This window comes from Melanaphis sacchari, unplaced genomic scaffold (genome assembly GCF_002803265.2).
Source record: "Melanaphis sacchari strain LSU unplaced genomic scaffold, SCAv2.0 Contig121_pilon_pilon, whole genome shotgun sequence".
Taxonomy (NCBI): domain Eukaryota; kingdom Metazoa; phylum Arthropoda; class Insecta; order Hemiptera; family Aphididae; genus Melanaphis; species Melanaphis sacchari.
The window spans coordinates 83,157-98,030 of NW_020270481.1; the positions used below are offsets into that span (position 1 = coordinate 83,157).

Here is a 14,874-nt window from a genome sequence, read left to right on the forward strand (position 1 = left end):
GCAATTGGTATATCGACCCTAAAATGTTTAGAGCGCAATTGGTATATGAAAAGGTAATTTTAAGCGCAATTGGTAAACTCCCACGCAGACCACCCGGAATTGAACAGGTCATTTCAGGATTATCTGCAGACCATTATAGCAAGTCCAACTAGGAACAAAACAATAATATCGTTATTGTACAATCTCCGTTATGACTATAGACAGTATAGACTATAGTGAAACGTAACTATGATGTTATACTATATCCAAATATGCAGACTTTACGAAAGCGTATTCGTATAATATGATTGAAACATTAAAGGTTCAGTTAGGATTACGTTATAGAATTAATGATATTTCATGAATGGTTAGTGCCTACGTTACTTAACACTTATGTTATTGTTCGACACACGCAGTGAACCGAAAGAACGGGACAATATAGAACTTGGTAAGTATACGGTAACCGGCAAGGCATAATTAAGAGCCCGGAAATGATGTAGACTTCTCACGGCGGTATATACGTAAAGGTTAGGTTATATGGTTTTATCCTATATTTATTACATATCAAGCAGTTCTCTGTTTGAACTTTTGTATTCGTACATTTTAAATATTTCGTAAATAATATTCTCGACGGAATATCGAATAAAAATCTGACAAAATCGTTTGTATAGGGATTGGTACAGGTGTATTGTGATTAAACGTTCGTGGATACAAAAGAAAAAAAAAATTCGTATATAGTTATACGTGTATAGATATTACGGTGCAGCGAGTCGTTCTTGTCGGAATGCATAATTGATTAACCTGCACATGGGTATTTTAGTGCAGCCGATTCGACATCAAAACGTGTCAGGAACACGTTTTACATTTGTCGACATATAAAATAGGTACATAATATACCTATATTGAACTCTATTAGGTGTCCGCAAACTACAGGAACGACTATTAGGCGGTTTTCAGGTTGAAAAACCAGGTTACCGATCCGGAATCATTTTATCAACTAACGCGGCGGCAACAACACTACACGCTTGTTAGCTTTTGAGAATGATTCGCGTGTCTATGGAGGGCGTAGATAATACAAATAAAAAGTGTTAACATTATGATGTTAACATTCTAGGCGGTCACAACAACGAAACACCGACCTGCATTTACCTTGGTGTTTTTATTTTTCGATTGTAGACGGACATGGTGGAATACTAACAATAGCCACAACAATTAACTCGTTTGTTTACACAGCTGTAGATATTCGATGTTTAAAAAAAATAAGAATCGATGGGAAAAAATGTGCTTAAAAATAAAATTTATGCGGGAACGCGATTTGCCCCCCCCCCCTATTATACACGACAGGCCTGACGGGCAATGACACGTAAGTGGGCGACAATATATTCGCAATCGGTATATAGCTCTGCGCGAGCGTCTATAACAAAATATGAAGCAACGGATAATATTATATTGTTATATATGCTCACGCGGGGCTTTAGAGACTTCAAATAATAATTACAATAATAATACAATCTGAAAACGAGCGCGAGTCGTGAATTACGAACAACATCGCACTAGAAAATTCAAATCAAAACTACTGCAGCAAACAATATTAGATGGTAATGTTATTTAGTATACTGTGACAATGCCATCATTCAACCGGATAACTGCGTTACGTACAGGGTGATTCATTAAGCATTCTCATCCCTTTTTTATTACTCAATAATATAATTTTATAAATTCTGATTTTAAAATTAAAACGAGTAGTTTTTCAGTTATCAAAATATTTATAGTTAGGATATAGTGTCTTTAACTATTTTACAAAAACATAAAATAGATAAAGTATTGAATTTAGTATTTATTATATATTATATTTGGACCATTTTTAAAAATTACATTAATTTAATATTGATAGATTAATATCATTCACTATAACGTTTAAATTATCATAGTCTCCCATATATTTTCACCTATTATTCTATAGTCTACTCTAAATTAAACAACTCAAAAACTACTTAGTTAAATTATTTTGAATTTGATAAAACAACAAAATTATAAACATCATTCTCTAAATAATTTACTGTATACACACAAAAAAAAAAAACAACAACAACAGAAATTTGTATCGACATAGGACACTTTTTAAGTAGTACAAGAAACCATAAGAATATAAAAATATCATCTTTAAGTATATTTTAAAATTTTAAAAATCAGATTTTGAATAACTGTATTATTGGAGAAAAAGGGATAAACATGATGTCGATCTCTTATATTTAATAACGCTGTAATATTTTATTTTAATATAATATATACATTATAAACCCTGTTATCATTATTACGACCACTTACTTATAAGCGGTGAAAAACTCCGAATACCTAATACTTATGCCACCATAATACATGTAATTATGCGTGTGTACTATATAAATTATATAGTCTACAGTTATTGTCAGAATTAATGTATACGCTAATATATTATATACATATATGTAATATTAAATTATTGTGTTGTGTATAATCTACATAAGTTCCCAGTCGTATGTACCGTTTCTAAAATCTAAATTTACTCAGAATTTTAGAATTTTCATATGATTCATCATTAATTATTATTAACTTGTTTTTTCGTTTTTCAGAAGAATAAAGAAATTCATGCAGTATAAACCATATTATAAATACTTATAATATACTTTTATGCAAATAGATTATTTGTAAATTGTATTAAAAGCTTAACTTTTAAAATAATACCTATGATAATTTTAAAACTAAAATTATTTACAATTTTCTTATAATGAGTTTAATTCCGTAATATTATTTTAACTATTATCTCATAAGAGCAAAGTTGTTTTTAATATATATAAATATATTGTATAAATATTTTCCCCTCGATTTTAAGCTGCAGTCGTTTAAGGGAAACCGAATGAGTATTTCTCCTCCCCCATTATAGTATATAATTATACGTAAGTACATCACATAAGTACTTACCCTTTTAATTAAAAAATAGTAATAATTATTTTATGTTACGTTTATTTTGCTAATTTAAAATATATTGTTTTAATAATAGCATAATGGTAATAATTCATTAATTTCATTTTAATACAATGATAGCAATTATCTTAAAATATGTATACATTTTCAGTAAACACATTTTTTTTTTTACACGGACTATAAAGTATTAAAACATTGTAAGTTTTTGGTCGTTTCTTCTTAAATATAAATAATAAATACAATATATGTTTTGTCATTTAGATTATTTTTTCGACAAAAGTAGCTCAACAATTTATTACAAATAGACAAAACGATGTTACGTGAATCTTTTCACGGCAAATACCATCGTGATCGAAATATTTCGAAACACGTATACCGTGTACCCTATATGCTATTATACTATATACAGTCATACAGAACAATTTTAAAACGTGATGTGCCTATTCCTTTATACGCACGAAACTTCTATTTGTTCGATTGATATTAAACATGGAATTAAACATAGTTTTTAATTAAATTTAAAAATGTACCCGACAACAAGTTCCATAGATAATATAACAGCAGTAGGTAATGTTAATTAATACCGGTGCATTTTTCAACTGTTATAACATCATAATGTTTTGTATTTGAAAAGGAACCTTTCGATAATAGGTAGGTTGGATAGAAAAGTGCATTTTTTCATTTTTATTTTAAATCAGACTGCGCTGGAAGTCTATTTTATTTTTGAAGTATAAAATAATTAAAATATTACAATTCAAATCAGTAAAACATAATTAATAATTGTACTAAAATGTTGCATTTTACATAATTGGTAAGAAGTACAATGATATGAATTCTAATGTTGGTATTTGGTGGTTACTTCATAGATATGATCGTAGATAAATAATAACAGTAATAATATAAAAATATGTTTAATACGGTTTACATATTTTAAACATTTATAATGTTTGTTATGGTATTATGCTGTTATTGTCTATGTGAGACGATCGTCATTAGCGTAGAAAAACGACAATTATTAATTTATGACGTTTCGTCCGGGTGTTTGACTAGGATCAAAATTCTGCGATTTAGAGGAATATATTCTACGGCCGATATAATGGCGATATGACTATCATTCTAACCATCACCTATATAATTATGTTAAACATATGATTTTTGGTAGATATATAGAATACATGCGAGTGGGACATTGCAACGCGTTTTAATTGGGTTAATACTATTTTACAATAAAAGTCGACCAATTAAAACTTAATATAATAATTAATAATATTATGTAGGTATTCTGATACCGAGGCAAAGTCTTTTACGTCCAGAAAAAAAAAACCCAATAAAACTGCAAACATCGAACCTAAATTTCGACCTAAACGTTGTGCACATTCCATGTGCAAACCGAATCGGTATGTAAATTTTCACGACGGGTTTCCTCGGGCTAAAATAAGACGATATCTCGTGTATGCCTGTTATATTACACGCACATATAGGTACTACACACATAAAATATTATTATAATATTACCATGTATAATTGTGTGCATGTATTTGTCTCCGCTACAATTCCAATATCGGTCAATTGGATGGCATGAAAAATAGTTTTATATTCATACAACCGAGACGCGCCAAGCCATTACACGGGTAATTGCATCTCGACTGGTCGTCCGACCGACCAGACAAACAGTTATATTCCGCGTGTATACCGCTCTCTTGCTGCTATAGCGTATACTACATGCTACTATTTATTATTATATTATATGTGTGTATAGTATAAATGTTGAGAATTTTATGGAGAAAAAAATACAGACACACACATATACATAATCCAACAGAGCACCAAGATGACACACATTTAAAGACGTAAAAAAACATAAATACATGTATAATATATTATAGTCATATACTCATATATTATGTATAACGTACCTTTATAATATTATTATTATATATACATCATGAATCCATAACCAATATTATTATATTTGTGCACCGGACGAGAACTATTATGCTGCACTGCCGAAGGGCATATGGCCTGTATATAATTTTTTTTTTAAAGAAAAAAGATTAAAAAAAAGATAAATATCGATAAAATAAGGTTAATATTATACTTGTAGTGTTTACAGTTCAGTAAGGAATTCTATTGAGTATTTTGTGTTTTTAAATATTAAGTTTAATAGATATTGTTCGTATGGAGTTTGATCGATTAAAAATAAGTTTCAATATCAATATGTATTATAATTTATACATAATTCGAGAATATACAACATTTATAATAGAAAAAATAAAAACATATTTTTAAATTATTTATTGGAGACATTAAACTCATAAAAATGTTAACAACATTTTAAGATGTCAAATACGGGTTATTTTAGTAAAAAGAAAGTAGTTACGTTTACTTAAAATTTTCTCAAGTTGGAATCATTATAAATGATTGTTATTATGATATCATTATTCGTAAAATAAACAATATTAAAGAACAGATAATTTATAAATAATGTTTTTTTTTTTTTTTTTTAAATTGATTACTTTAAAATTTAAAGTTATTAAAAAAATTAATAGATTTTCGATAATTGTGCAGATTTGAAATATTTAGACAGTACTTACAGGCCACATTTATTACGTTCGTTGATTGTAATTATCATGAATATAGATTCTTTCAAAACATTAACAATCCCAAACAGGTGTGAACATTTAAAAATCAAATTTAAAATCTTTTTAAAACGGTCCATTTTTGGACGACACGCGACGTGACACCACCGATGCAGTAGTAAGACTGACACTACAAATAAATTAAATAACAATAAAACTATTCGGGTGTAAAGAAGATTTCTCTGAAGTCTGTTTGTCGGAAAATTATGTAATTAGGTGAAAAAAAATGACAAGTCTCTTAACCCGAAGCAAAACTAATCTGCGAGATGAACATCACTTCTGGGATTATACATTTGCGGTGAACCCGTGCTGGCATAAATTATTAAAGAGAAAAAAAACTAAATCATCTAAAAAGTTGTATAACGCGTTCGATTTCACCACGACAAATCTTAAAATATGTCTTTTTTGTTACATCGTAGTATTGTGAACTGCAGTTAGGTACGACTAACGCTAAATGTCAATAGGTTCACTTTTCATGAATACAATATGCAAAAACGCCAAAAACATATTAAATAGACTTCAAGTATCAGTGTATATTATACGATTGGGATAAAACGATCTTTGAATCTATTGCAGTTAACAATATAATAAAATATGTGAAAACTTTATAATTATAAGTACAAACTTTATAAGTACTATTTTGAAAAAAAATCCGAATGATTAAGAGGATGGTTTCTTGATGGGACTTAGTAAAATGCTTAATATTATAATGATGGTCTATAGACCATAATATGACAACAAATGGTTTGGGTTAATAAAAATAACGGTAAATTATTAATTATTAAATAGATATAGAAGTTATGATGATATTTTTTATTGTTTCTATAAAGCATATTAGTATTATAAATCTCAATTAAAACAGCTTAATTTTATAATAACATACGAGTATTGTTACATCAGTAAAAATATGGCACGCATTCTTTTCGTTTCATTCTAATAAACACTAAAACACCCATACCTATAAATATAAATATTACGAGCCTTCCAATTTCAGTTTTAAAATCACAAAATTGACTTTTTTAAATTGACACAATTATTTTTTTTTTTTTTTTGTAATGAACAGCGGGAGTAAGCGACCCGTAAAATATTCAGGTGTCTGCTAATATAAATGTATCAACTTAAAAATTAAATTACAATGAATTCGAAATGTTATTCCTATAATATCAAAACAACGACATTTCAAAAATTTCAAATTATTATTGTCTATTGGAGTAATTATTTAGAAAAATATTGTTGACCTTTAATAACCTATAAAATTGTATTATGTTGTGTTTACATTACGAACCGATAAATATTATTTTTTCAGTTGTGTCAAAACATCATTACTCATTAGTCATTACTTATAATTTATAAACGTGTCAGTTGACAACTGACAAACTGACTTAAACACATAATACAACAAGGGTCTTTGCCCCGTACGATTTGGTGAAATATTTGAGATTTAGAAAATGTAGAACTGTGAGATAATATGCAAATAATATAGATACCTATTAAGAGAAAAAAAATTCTAGATTAAAAACGATAGGCATATTAAAATTGTTTTGGAATTTCATCATGCGATAATTTAAAAAATAATGTAACTATAAACTAATAACTGTTGAATTTGATTTAATACGACATAAACATAACATTCTTATTATATACCCAAATACTAAATATAATTGCGCGTATTGGAAATACAGGTATCATTATTATGTATACGTTTATGCATATATAATAATAACGAATGATGTTATAACGTTCGCGAAAGTTGTAATGTACCTAGCTGCGGTTTGCATATTGACCATTATTATATTTTATTTTTATCGTATTTTCATGCGATAAACTCTTAATAAAACTCTTAAATTGTATCAATCTATAAAACGGTTTGCGTGGCGGCAGCTATGTATACAAGTAATATGGTATTATTATAATATCATTGTGTTTTAAACAGTAGATTCCACGAGTTGGTTCTCAGACAATTTTATGCGGACTAGAATATTGATCATTTGTAGCAATTGGGAATATCGAACGAAATGCATACAATATCTTACGACGATAACAGTAATAAATTCGCATCTGTTATATGCGAAGATGAGTGTGGATATATTTCACAGAACGAGAAGTCGGTAATGTTCCGGACTTCTAAATTCGAGGTGCGCGCCTGTGCCGCGTCGCTGTCCGTCGTGCGGGATCCGTTTTACTGAAGTCCACGCGCGGTAGACCGTAACCGGACATCGTTATATAGTCTCTGTGTGTTTTTTTCTTTCCAACACGTTATGCTTTTGTCTATATCCCACCTACGCTATCATCATAGCCATTGTTATAGTATTTATTATTATTACTATAATTGTAGGGTTCCCAAACAGGAAAACAAAAATGTCCCATATAAAACATGAGGCGGTGACTTGGCGAACGAATATAAATACAATAATATTCGTTTTACTGCAATTCAATAATATGATGTTATTTATAAGTTGAATTGATAAATAAACAGTAAAAACCCTGCGATTAGGGCCTACGAGAAAATGCAGGGTTTACGACTGACAACATACCAAATAGCTCCCCGAAAAAAAAAGAACTAAAGAGTTTAAGTTTTATCTTTTTCAAATTTCAACATTGAAATTTTATATATTTCCAATATGTGTGAAAGTGCTTGTACAAAGGCTATGGATTATTTAACTCTGATCCCGCGGGTCGTATTATGAATAATATTTATACGAGTACCTATATATATACAATAGTGTCGGAACGTTATTACTATCAACACTATCACCGTGCAGCAAAGTCATTAAGCGCAGCCGACGACTTGACTCGATCATTACCTACTAGAAGTATGTACAGGTACATTATTCGGATTATTTGTATAACATCTAGAATGTATTAAAAAACACTGCGAAATACGTCAACCGGAGATGGTTTTCGTTTTCTTTGGCGGCGAATAATCGTTGCGCACATTCGGTGGAGCATTAACAGTTGACGATTTACGTTACCGTGCTGCACCCGTGTGGCGGTGGTGTCTCTTTTTACACAATAAAAATGTACGATGTCGTCGGCAATGTAATATTCGCGTATTGTGGTGTGAATCGGTGGCATCGCGCGACAGCCCGAGGAGTTCAATCAACTTGTATATGAAGCGCGGGCATTGTGCATTGCCGAGCATTCCGTTGCCCGCCGCCGGTCCATATTTAGTTTATACACACATGCATATACATAAATATATATATCATATCATATACGTATATACACATGTTTTACATGTGTGTGTGTGTGTGTGTCATTTTAATACACAGTAACCGCCGGCCCGGCCATCATTGTGTCCGCAAATCAAATTTGTTCCACATATACACACGTCTGAAACCCCCGCTTTACGTAGAATTCGATGACATTGGCCGGAGTATATTATATACGCGACTGTATACGTATATAATATATTATATTATCGCCACGGTCAATGAAAACTCGCGATGTCAATGAATCCTGTCTATTATACTCCGCACAGTACCTGCGCCGGTCCATAATAGTCTGGTATATACATGGTATACAGATATATTGCTGTACGGACCGAGTTAACACCCATCGCTGTCAAAATCACTAGCTAAACAAGTAGGTAGACATTATTCGCGATAACGACGTGTGGCACAAAAAAAAGTGCGTACCTATCAACACCTCAAGTAAAATCCAAAAAAAAATTATTATTACGACGTGTGATAATATAAGGACCTACGGCGAATATTATAGATGTACATTATACAACGATACATGACGTTTATATATACATATATATTATCTATTTATAATATATTATTATCATCGGATTGTGTACCTAAATTTTGGATGATGACCGCGTTTCTTCCGGACGCCAGCAATCGAGGCGCCATGACTTCTGCTGCTCCTGACCATCATGTGCACGTCGTCCTGCTGCCGGTACGCAGGTTTCTTTTGCACACTACACCCGAGACCGAACATCGTAACTACTATTATTCGAACGACGAAAACATGACTATATCCTTTCGGAAATTTGTATTATTTTACGTGACGGCGTAACGGGGACGGTCTTTTCGCGGCGATTCGGTGTTGGTGCGAGTATTTCAAATTCCCGTCACTACCTATATCTCAGTAAGTCACTGGTTTAAAGTGGAAAAAAATATACCACTCCGGCAGTCGAAACGATTACTGTAATGACATATAAAATAGGTAACCGATACGACTACTGCGGTATTATTAACACGACAATATTCTTGATATTCGTAGGTAATTATAATTTTAATAGATACAATTAAAAACTAATCAAAATCAACAGAATTTCACGATATACTCGGTAACTAAAAATTAATTTTAAACAACAAAAAAACAGCCACTGTTTCGTTTTGGGGATATTGTGGAGAGCGAAGGAAGAATAGAGAAGCGTGTAACATCCACCATCACGACGACGTTCGTCGTGTCGAAGGAAAGGTTGTTGCACGTTTCTCGGCGCGATTGTCACTGGACGCGCACGCCGCCGTCGTCGTTCGCTTGAGAAAACCGTTCTTCCACGTATCTACCCATCGCAGTACCCATACACTAGCGCTCCGTCGCGCCATGTACCGTTTGTTAGAGTTTTTGTTTCTTTTTCTTCTTTTTTTTAGGTAGCTCACGACAACGACGTGTGTCTGAGTGTGTGAGTGTGTTTCGCGCGTGTGTAATTACGCAGGTCTTTCAAAATCGCACTAGACTTACGTAGTCTTGTTTAATCATTGTCCTCTTGGTGAGCGTTTATTGAATCGTCTACATAGATTATTTAATATCATGCACGGCTGTAACCTAGCGGTGTGTGGGCGACGAACGATCAACCCCACCGGAGGTAATATAGCAAATAAACTCGCGACTAAATCGTATTATATATTATTATTAGGTATACTTCTGTGTGTATGTGCAATAAACGTCATGTGGAGTTCATTAACCTTTATAATAGATAAGCTAGTGAACAATTAATACAATAAGATTTTTAGACTTAGAAAAAAATCGATGATTGCCAAAAATCCAATGCAAAATAATTTTTCGGTAGCTGAAAGAGGGATGTAAGTGATAATAATGATATTATATGGTTATAATGATAGTCGTGGCCACCGACCATAGTTTCCAATTGTTGTTGCCGCCGCCGTTACTTAAAACTCTCGTGCTACGAGATTTGGAACTTTCTCCCAAAAACTGGTATGACCGGTCAAACGAAATTATGTTTACAAAACACATACTCATAAAAAAAAACAACTCATCTTTCTCGAAATTTCTCGAGTACCTACCTACTCGTATACTGTTCAATCCATATGTTTTGCGCATTGCATTTTTCTCTTAACTTCCTAAACTTTTCCACCTGGCTTACAGAGTTTAATATAGGTCTGCGGCGCATATAGGTAGTTTAAACTATTTATAGTTATACATTTTCCGTTGTGAAATATGAATATTGTTAACCGCCTGCAGCCACAGCGTGAAAATTATGCACGAAAGACGAATTAATAACAATAATTACTAAAATAAAAATAATAAATCAGAGACCTCCCAAGTAGCGCAACAATTAATTATATTAACATAAAATATGTTCGTTTCAATATCAAAAATTTCTTTACTGCATTGAAATCTCTAAATAGCTCTCCAATTATATTATTTACTATCACTTTTATCATGTTATATACTGTGTAATACACATCTTAGTGCATTATATATTCATATTATGTTATATATATTTATGTATAAATCGTATCTTATAAATTACTCGACTTCTTAAAGATTATTTTGAATAAGTGACGTATCCATAGACTGATTAGATTCAAACCTTATGTTTAGGTGACCTTTTTTTTAACGTGCCCGGCGTATGAACGGCTATGATTTACAATTCATACTAGAATAGCAAAATATGTATGAAATTACTTAAAACTTAAAAGAAATAAGTCTATGATACACTGTACTGATATCAGAGTCGTTCATCGGGCTTGTTAACACTGGAAGCAATATAATGTAACGTTTTAACATTACATTCGGGCGATTTTCTATAGCGTGTACTCATACATATAACAGGTATCTTGTATACGTATACTTATTACCCGCAGACGAGACAGGTCGTTGCACCGACCAAGTGGTCATTGTCATAGTTATAGGGCCTGCATAACGCAGTGTAGTGTCCCATTCAAGGTATGTTCGGGTACATCGATGAATGGACTACAGAAGCTCGGTATACTACGCGAATAACGGCAGCGATCGCAAACGTGGTACTTTGAATGAAAGACAAAAAATATATTATATGCACGTTGAGACGTTATAACTTATATACTTTCTTCGTGTATGTATAATGTTTATATATATAGACGTTAATCATATATTTTTAGAATGGTATATGTGTGCGTGTGTGTCTTTTTGTTTGCGAACAATGTTTCAGCGATCGCTTTACCGTGAGACATTGCGTGAGCGCCTCTCGAGGAACACTATTATGTATATATATATATATATTTAAATATATACAAGCAAAAAGCAGTGTCGCCCAACGGCGGATGCGATGACGACCGCAAACTCGTTAAACGTATACATATAGTCGTACACTGTTCCGTCACGGTCCACCGACTGTATTATGTCTTATACGTGTATGCGTATCACTATACTGCAGAGATCGCATAACTAAATACGCCGTTCGCTATCGCGCCACCATGGCTGCCGATAACACAAAAGCATAATACCGAAGGGGTTATTTACACTGACTATTGTAAGTACCTAAATAATATAAGCTCATGGTGTCTGAAAAATATGATACTTATATTTTATTCGTTCAAAAAAATAGCTTTATTGTAAAAAAGACAATTTATTTTCATTTTTGAAAATAATATTTATTCGGACAAAAAAAACAGTAAGAGTAGATAATATGAAAAATGTTTTACAGGATAAACAATACGCCAATACGTATCCCTATAAAAATCTAAACATTTACGTCTATAGAGGCGTTTGTGAAAAGTATGAAAATAAGACCAATGATAATATTTCTATATTCAAGTACATTTAATTGATCGACCGTCACTGGCGTACAACGGCCTTTGCGAGGAACATATAATGTTGAAATTTATAAGGCGGTCGATCTGATTATATAAATATTGGTCTGTTTTTAAGCATAAAAATGGATTTTTAGAAATTAATTTGACTTATTTTTATCTATTAACATCGAACCGTTATTGTATTTTATTGTGTGCCATGTTAATTTAGTACACCGAAATTATATATGTGGTATTAAAAACAAAAACAAAATCTCAGTCATCTTATTTTACATAGTAATAAAATAATTAATAGTTTTATGATCTTTTTCTTCGTAGAAATAATTTATATTTGAATATAGGTAAGAGTATGTTTAACCGAAACGTCTATAAAGTCTACTCGCTGCCATAGTCGTGTGTTTATAATATTATTATAGTTATTATAGAAGCCTGGTATTTATATTACACTGATTAGCACTGGTATCAGTGGCATCTATCTGGAGCAAACGAGCTATTTTGAATTTCGATCAATGATTTTTGAAATGAGATAATAATAAATTAATACATGTATATTATAAACCATGTGTCAAGGTACTATTATTAGTGGTGCTAAATTCATGAATTCCCATACAATTTTATTTTGTTACCGTTATGAAGTCCTGGAATCGTCACTTACTTTGTTTTTAGATTTGAGGAATAATCACTAAAATAATTAGCAAATAAATATCTTTTTTTTTTTTATTATTATTATTTTAGTCTTCATATTAATCCTAATTTCTTGTATGATTCATATTAATTTTTCACGATTCTCACGAAGGACAAAAAATACATAAAAAAAACATATAATGAGAAAATAGTTACCGTTTATAAATATTTAAACAAACAATGTGTCTACCCTTGAATATTATTTGATTATTATGTGGCTCATAAACGATCATCAAAAAATATTATTACCTAACAATTTTGCAGAACTTCAATGCAATTTAAACGCATTAACATAAATTTCATGGTATTGCAAATGAATGATTATTTATTTATATTTTATAACGTAATAAATATGTTAATAGTACCTTACATTTATTTTTATTGGATTACAGAAAAAATCATGTGATTCGATCAACAAGAATAGTATGTCATTGCGCATAATTTTATTTAAGTACCAATAGGTACGTGTGTTGTGTACGCGTTACACCCTAAATGGTTCTATGACTTCTATGTACGCATATACGTAATGAAAAAACATACATACCACATGGAATTCAAATAGGTTGACAAAAAAGGTAGCGTGTAGGTATAGCAAATTATTATGTATGCCTTTATAATAAGTAATAACAGGGATCAATAGTAAGCAGAAATTGTTTACACTCTATTTCACAAACTGTGTAGTCATCTATGAATAAATCATCAAGTATATAATCATTTATAAGTAGCTGAGATAAAAAATGGAAAGAATTGGAAAATTATTAACGTTTGTGCTATTATTACACTTTAGTTATATTTACAGAAAAGTACTCGATATCTGAAAAATCGTATTATGTCGTGTTAATTAAATAATATAGTAGAACATAGTCATTAGATCAATTTTAAATAATATTGGTAGTTTAATTTTTCAATTAAAACTTAATTTTACATATAAGTTTGACTAGCAAAATGCATAGGTAATCTAATAATATTGTTTTTGTAAACAAACGTTATATTATGCAAATTAATGTTGTTGGTTTATACATTTCGTTACGGATGTATATAATAGCGTTAAATATTGAAGCAAATAATCATTGACATGTAAACAGTGATTTTGTTTTTTATTATTAATTTGAAGTATTTTTTTACGCGGTAATATAATTTAAGTTACGCGCTTTGTTACAATGACATTAATCGTGTATTCGTGTCGATGTATATGTATAATTGTCAATTGCATAACAATTTGCCATATAATAAATTAATAAGGTATCCCCATTGTCATTACTCATTATTCATTGGAGAACAGTTCAGTCTTTCAGACAACAAGCATACTAGGTTATAAAAAAAAAATATTATGCCACTAATTCTATATTTATTACTTCATGTGGCTTACATGCTTGCACAAATGTTAGACATAATTACTATTTTGATCTTTTATCAACTTAAAAAGAGAACAGATTCTAAAGAAAAAAGTATTTCACTAGTATTTCCCCTCCTTTTATTTCTTGTAATATTTTTAAATAAGACATATTTCATAATTAATATTTATAGGATCATTTTAAACTTTTGAGAATATTCAAGAAAGATATTTATAAAAATAATATTTAAATAATATATTATACAAATTATAGATTTTAAAA

The 14,874-nt window shown here is 30.7% G+C and overlaps 1 protein-coding gene across 5 annotated transcripts in view; it reads right to left on the reverse strand.

Moving 5' to 3' along the window:
• The window catches only part of LOC112590886, a 75,027-nt gene that overhangs the window by 21,007 nt on the left and 39,146 nt on the right, over nucleotides 1–14,874 (reverse strand). Inside the window, exon 1 of one of the 5 annotated variants that reach the window (XM_025334480.1) lies at nucleotides 9,388–10,051. The exons of the other annotated variants lie outside the window; for them this stretch is intronic. Within the exon in view, the coding sequence (XP_025190265.1) occupies nucleotides 9,388–9,530 (143 nt within the window). The 5' untranslated portion in view covers nucleotides 9,531–10,051. Of the gene's footprint in view, nucleotides 1–9,387; nucleotides 10,052–14,874 lie in introns of those variants that run through there. 5 annotated transcript variants of the gene reach the window in all.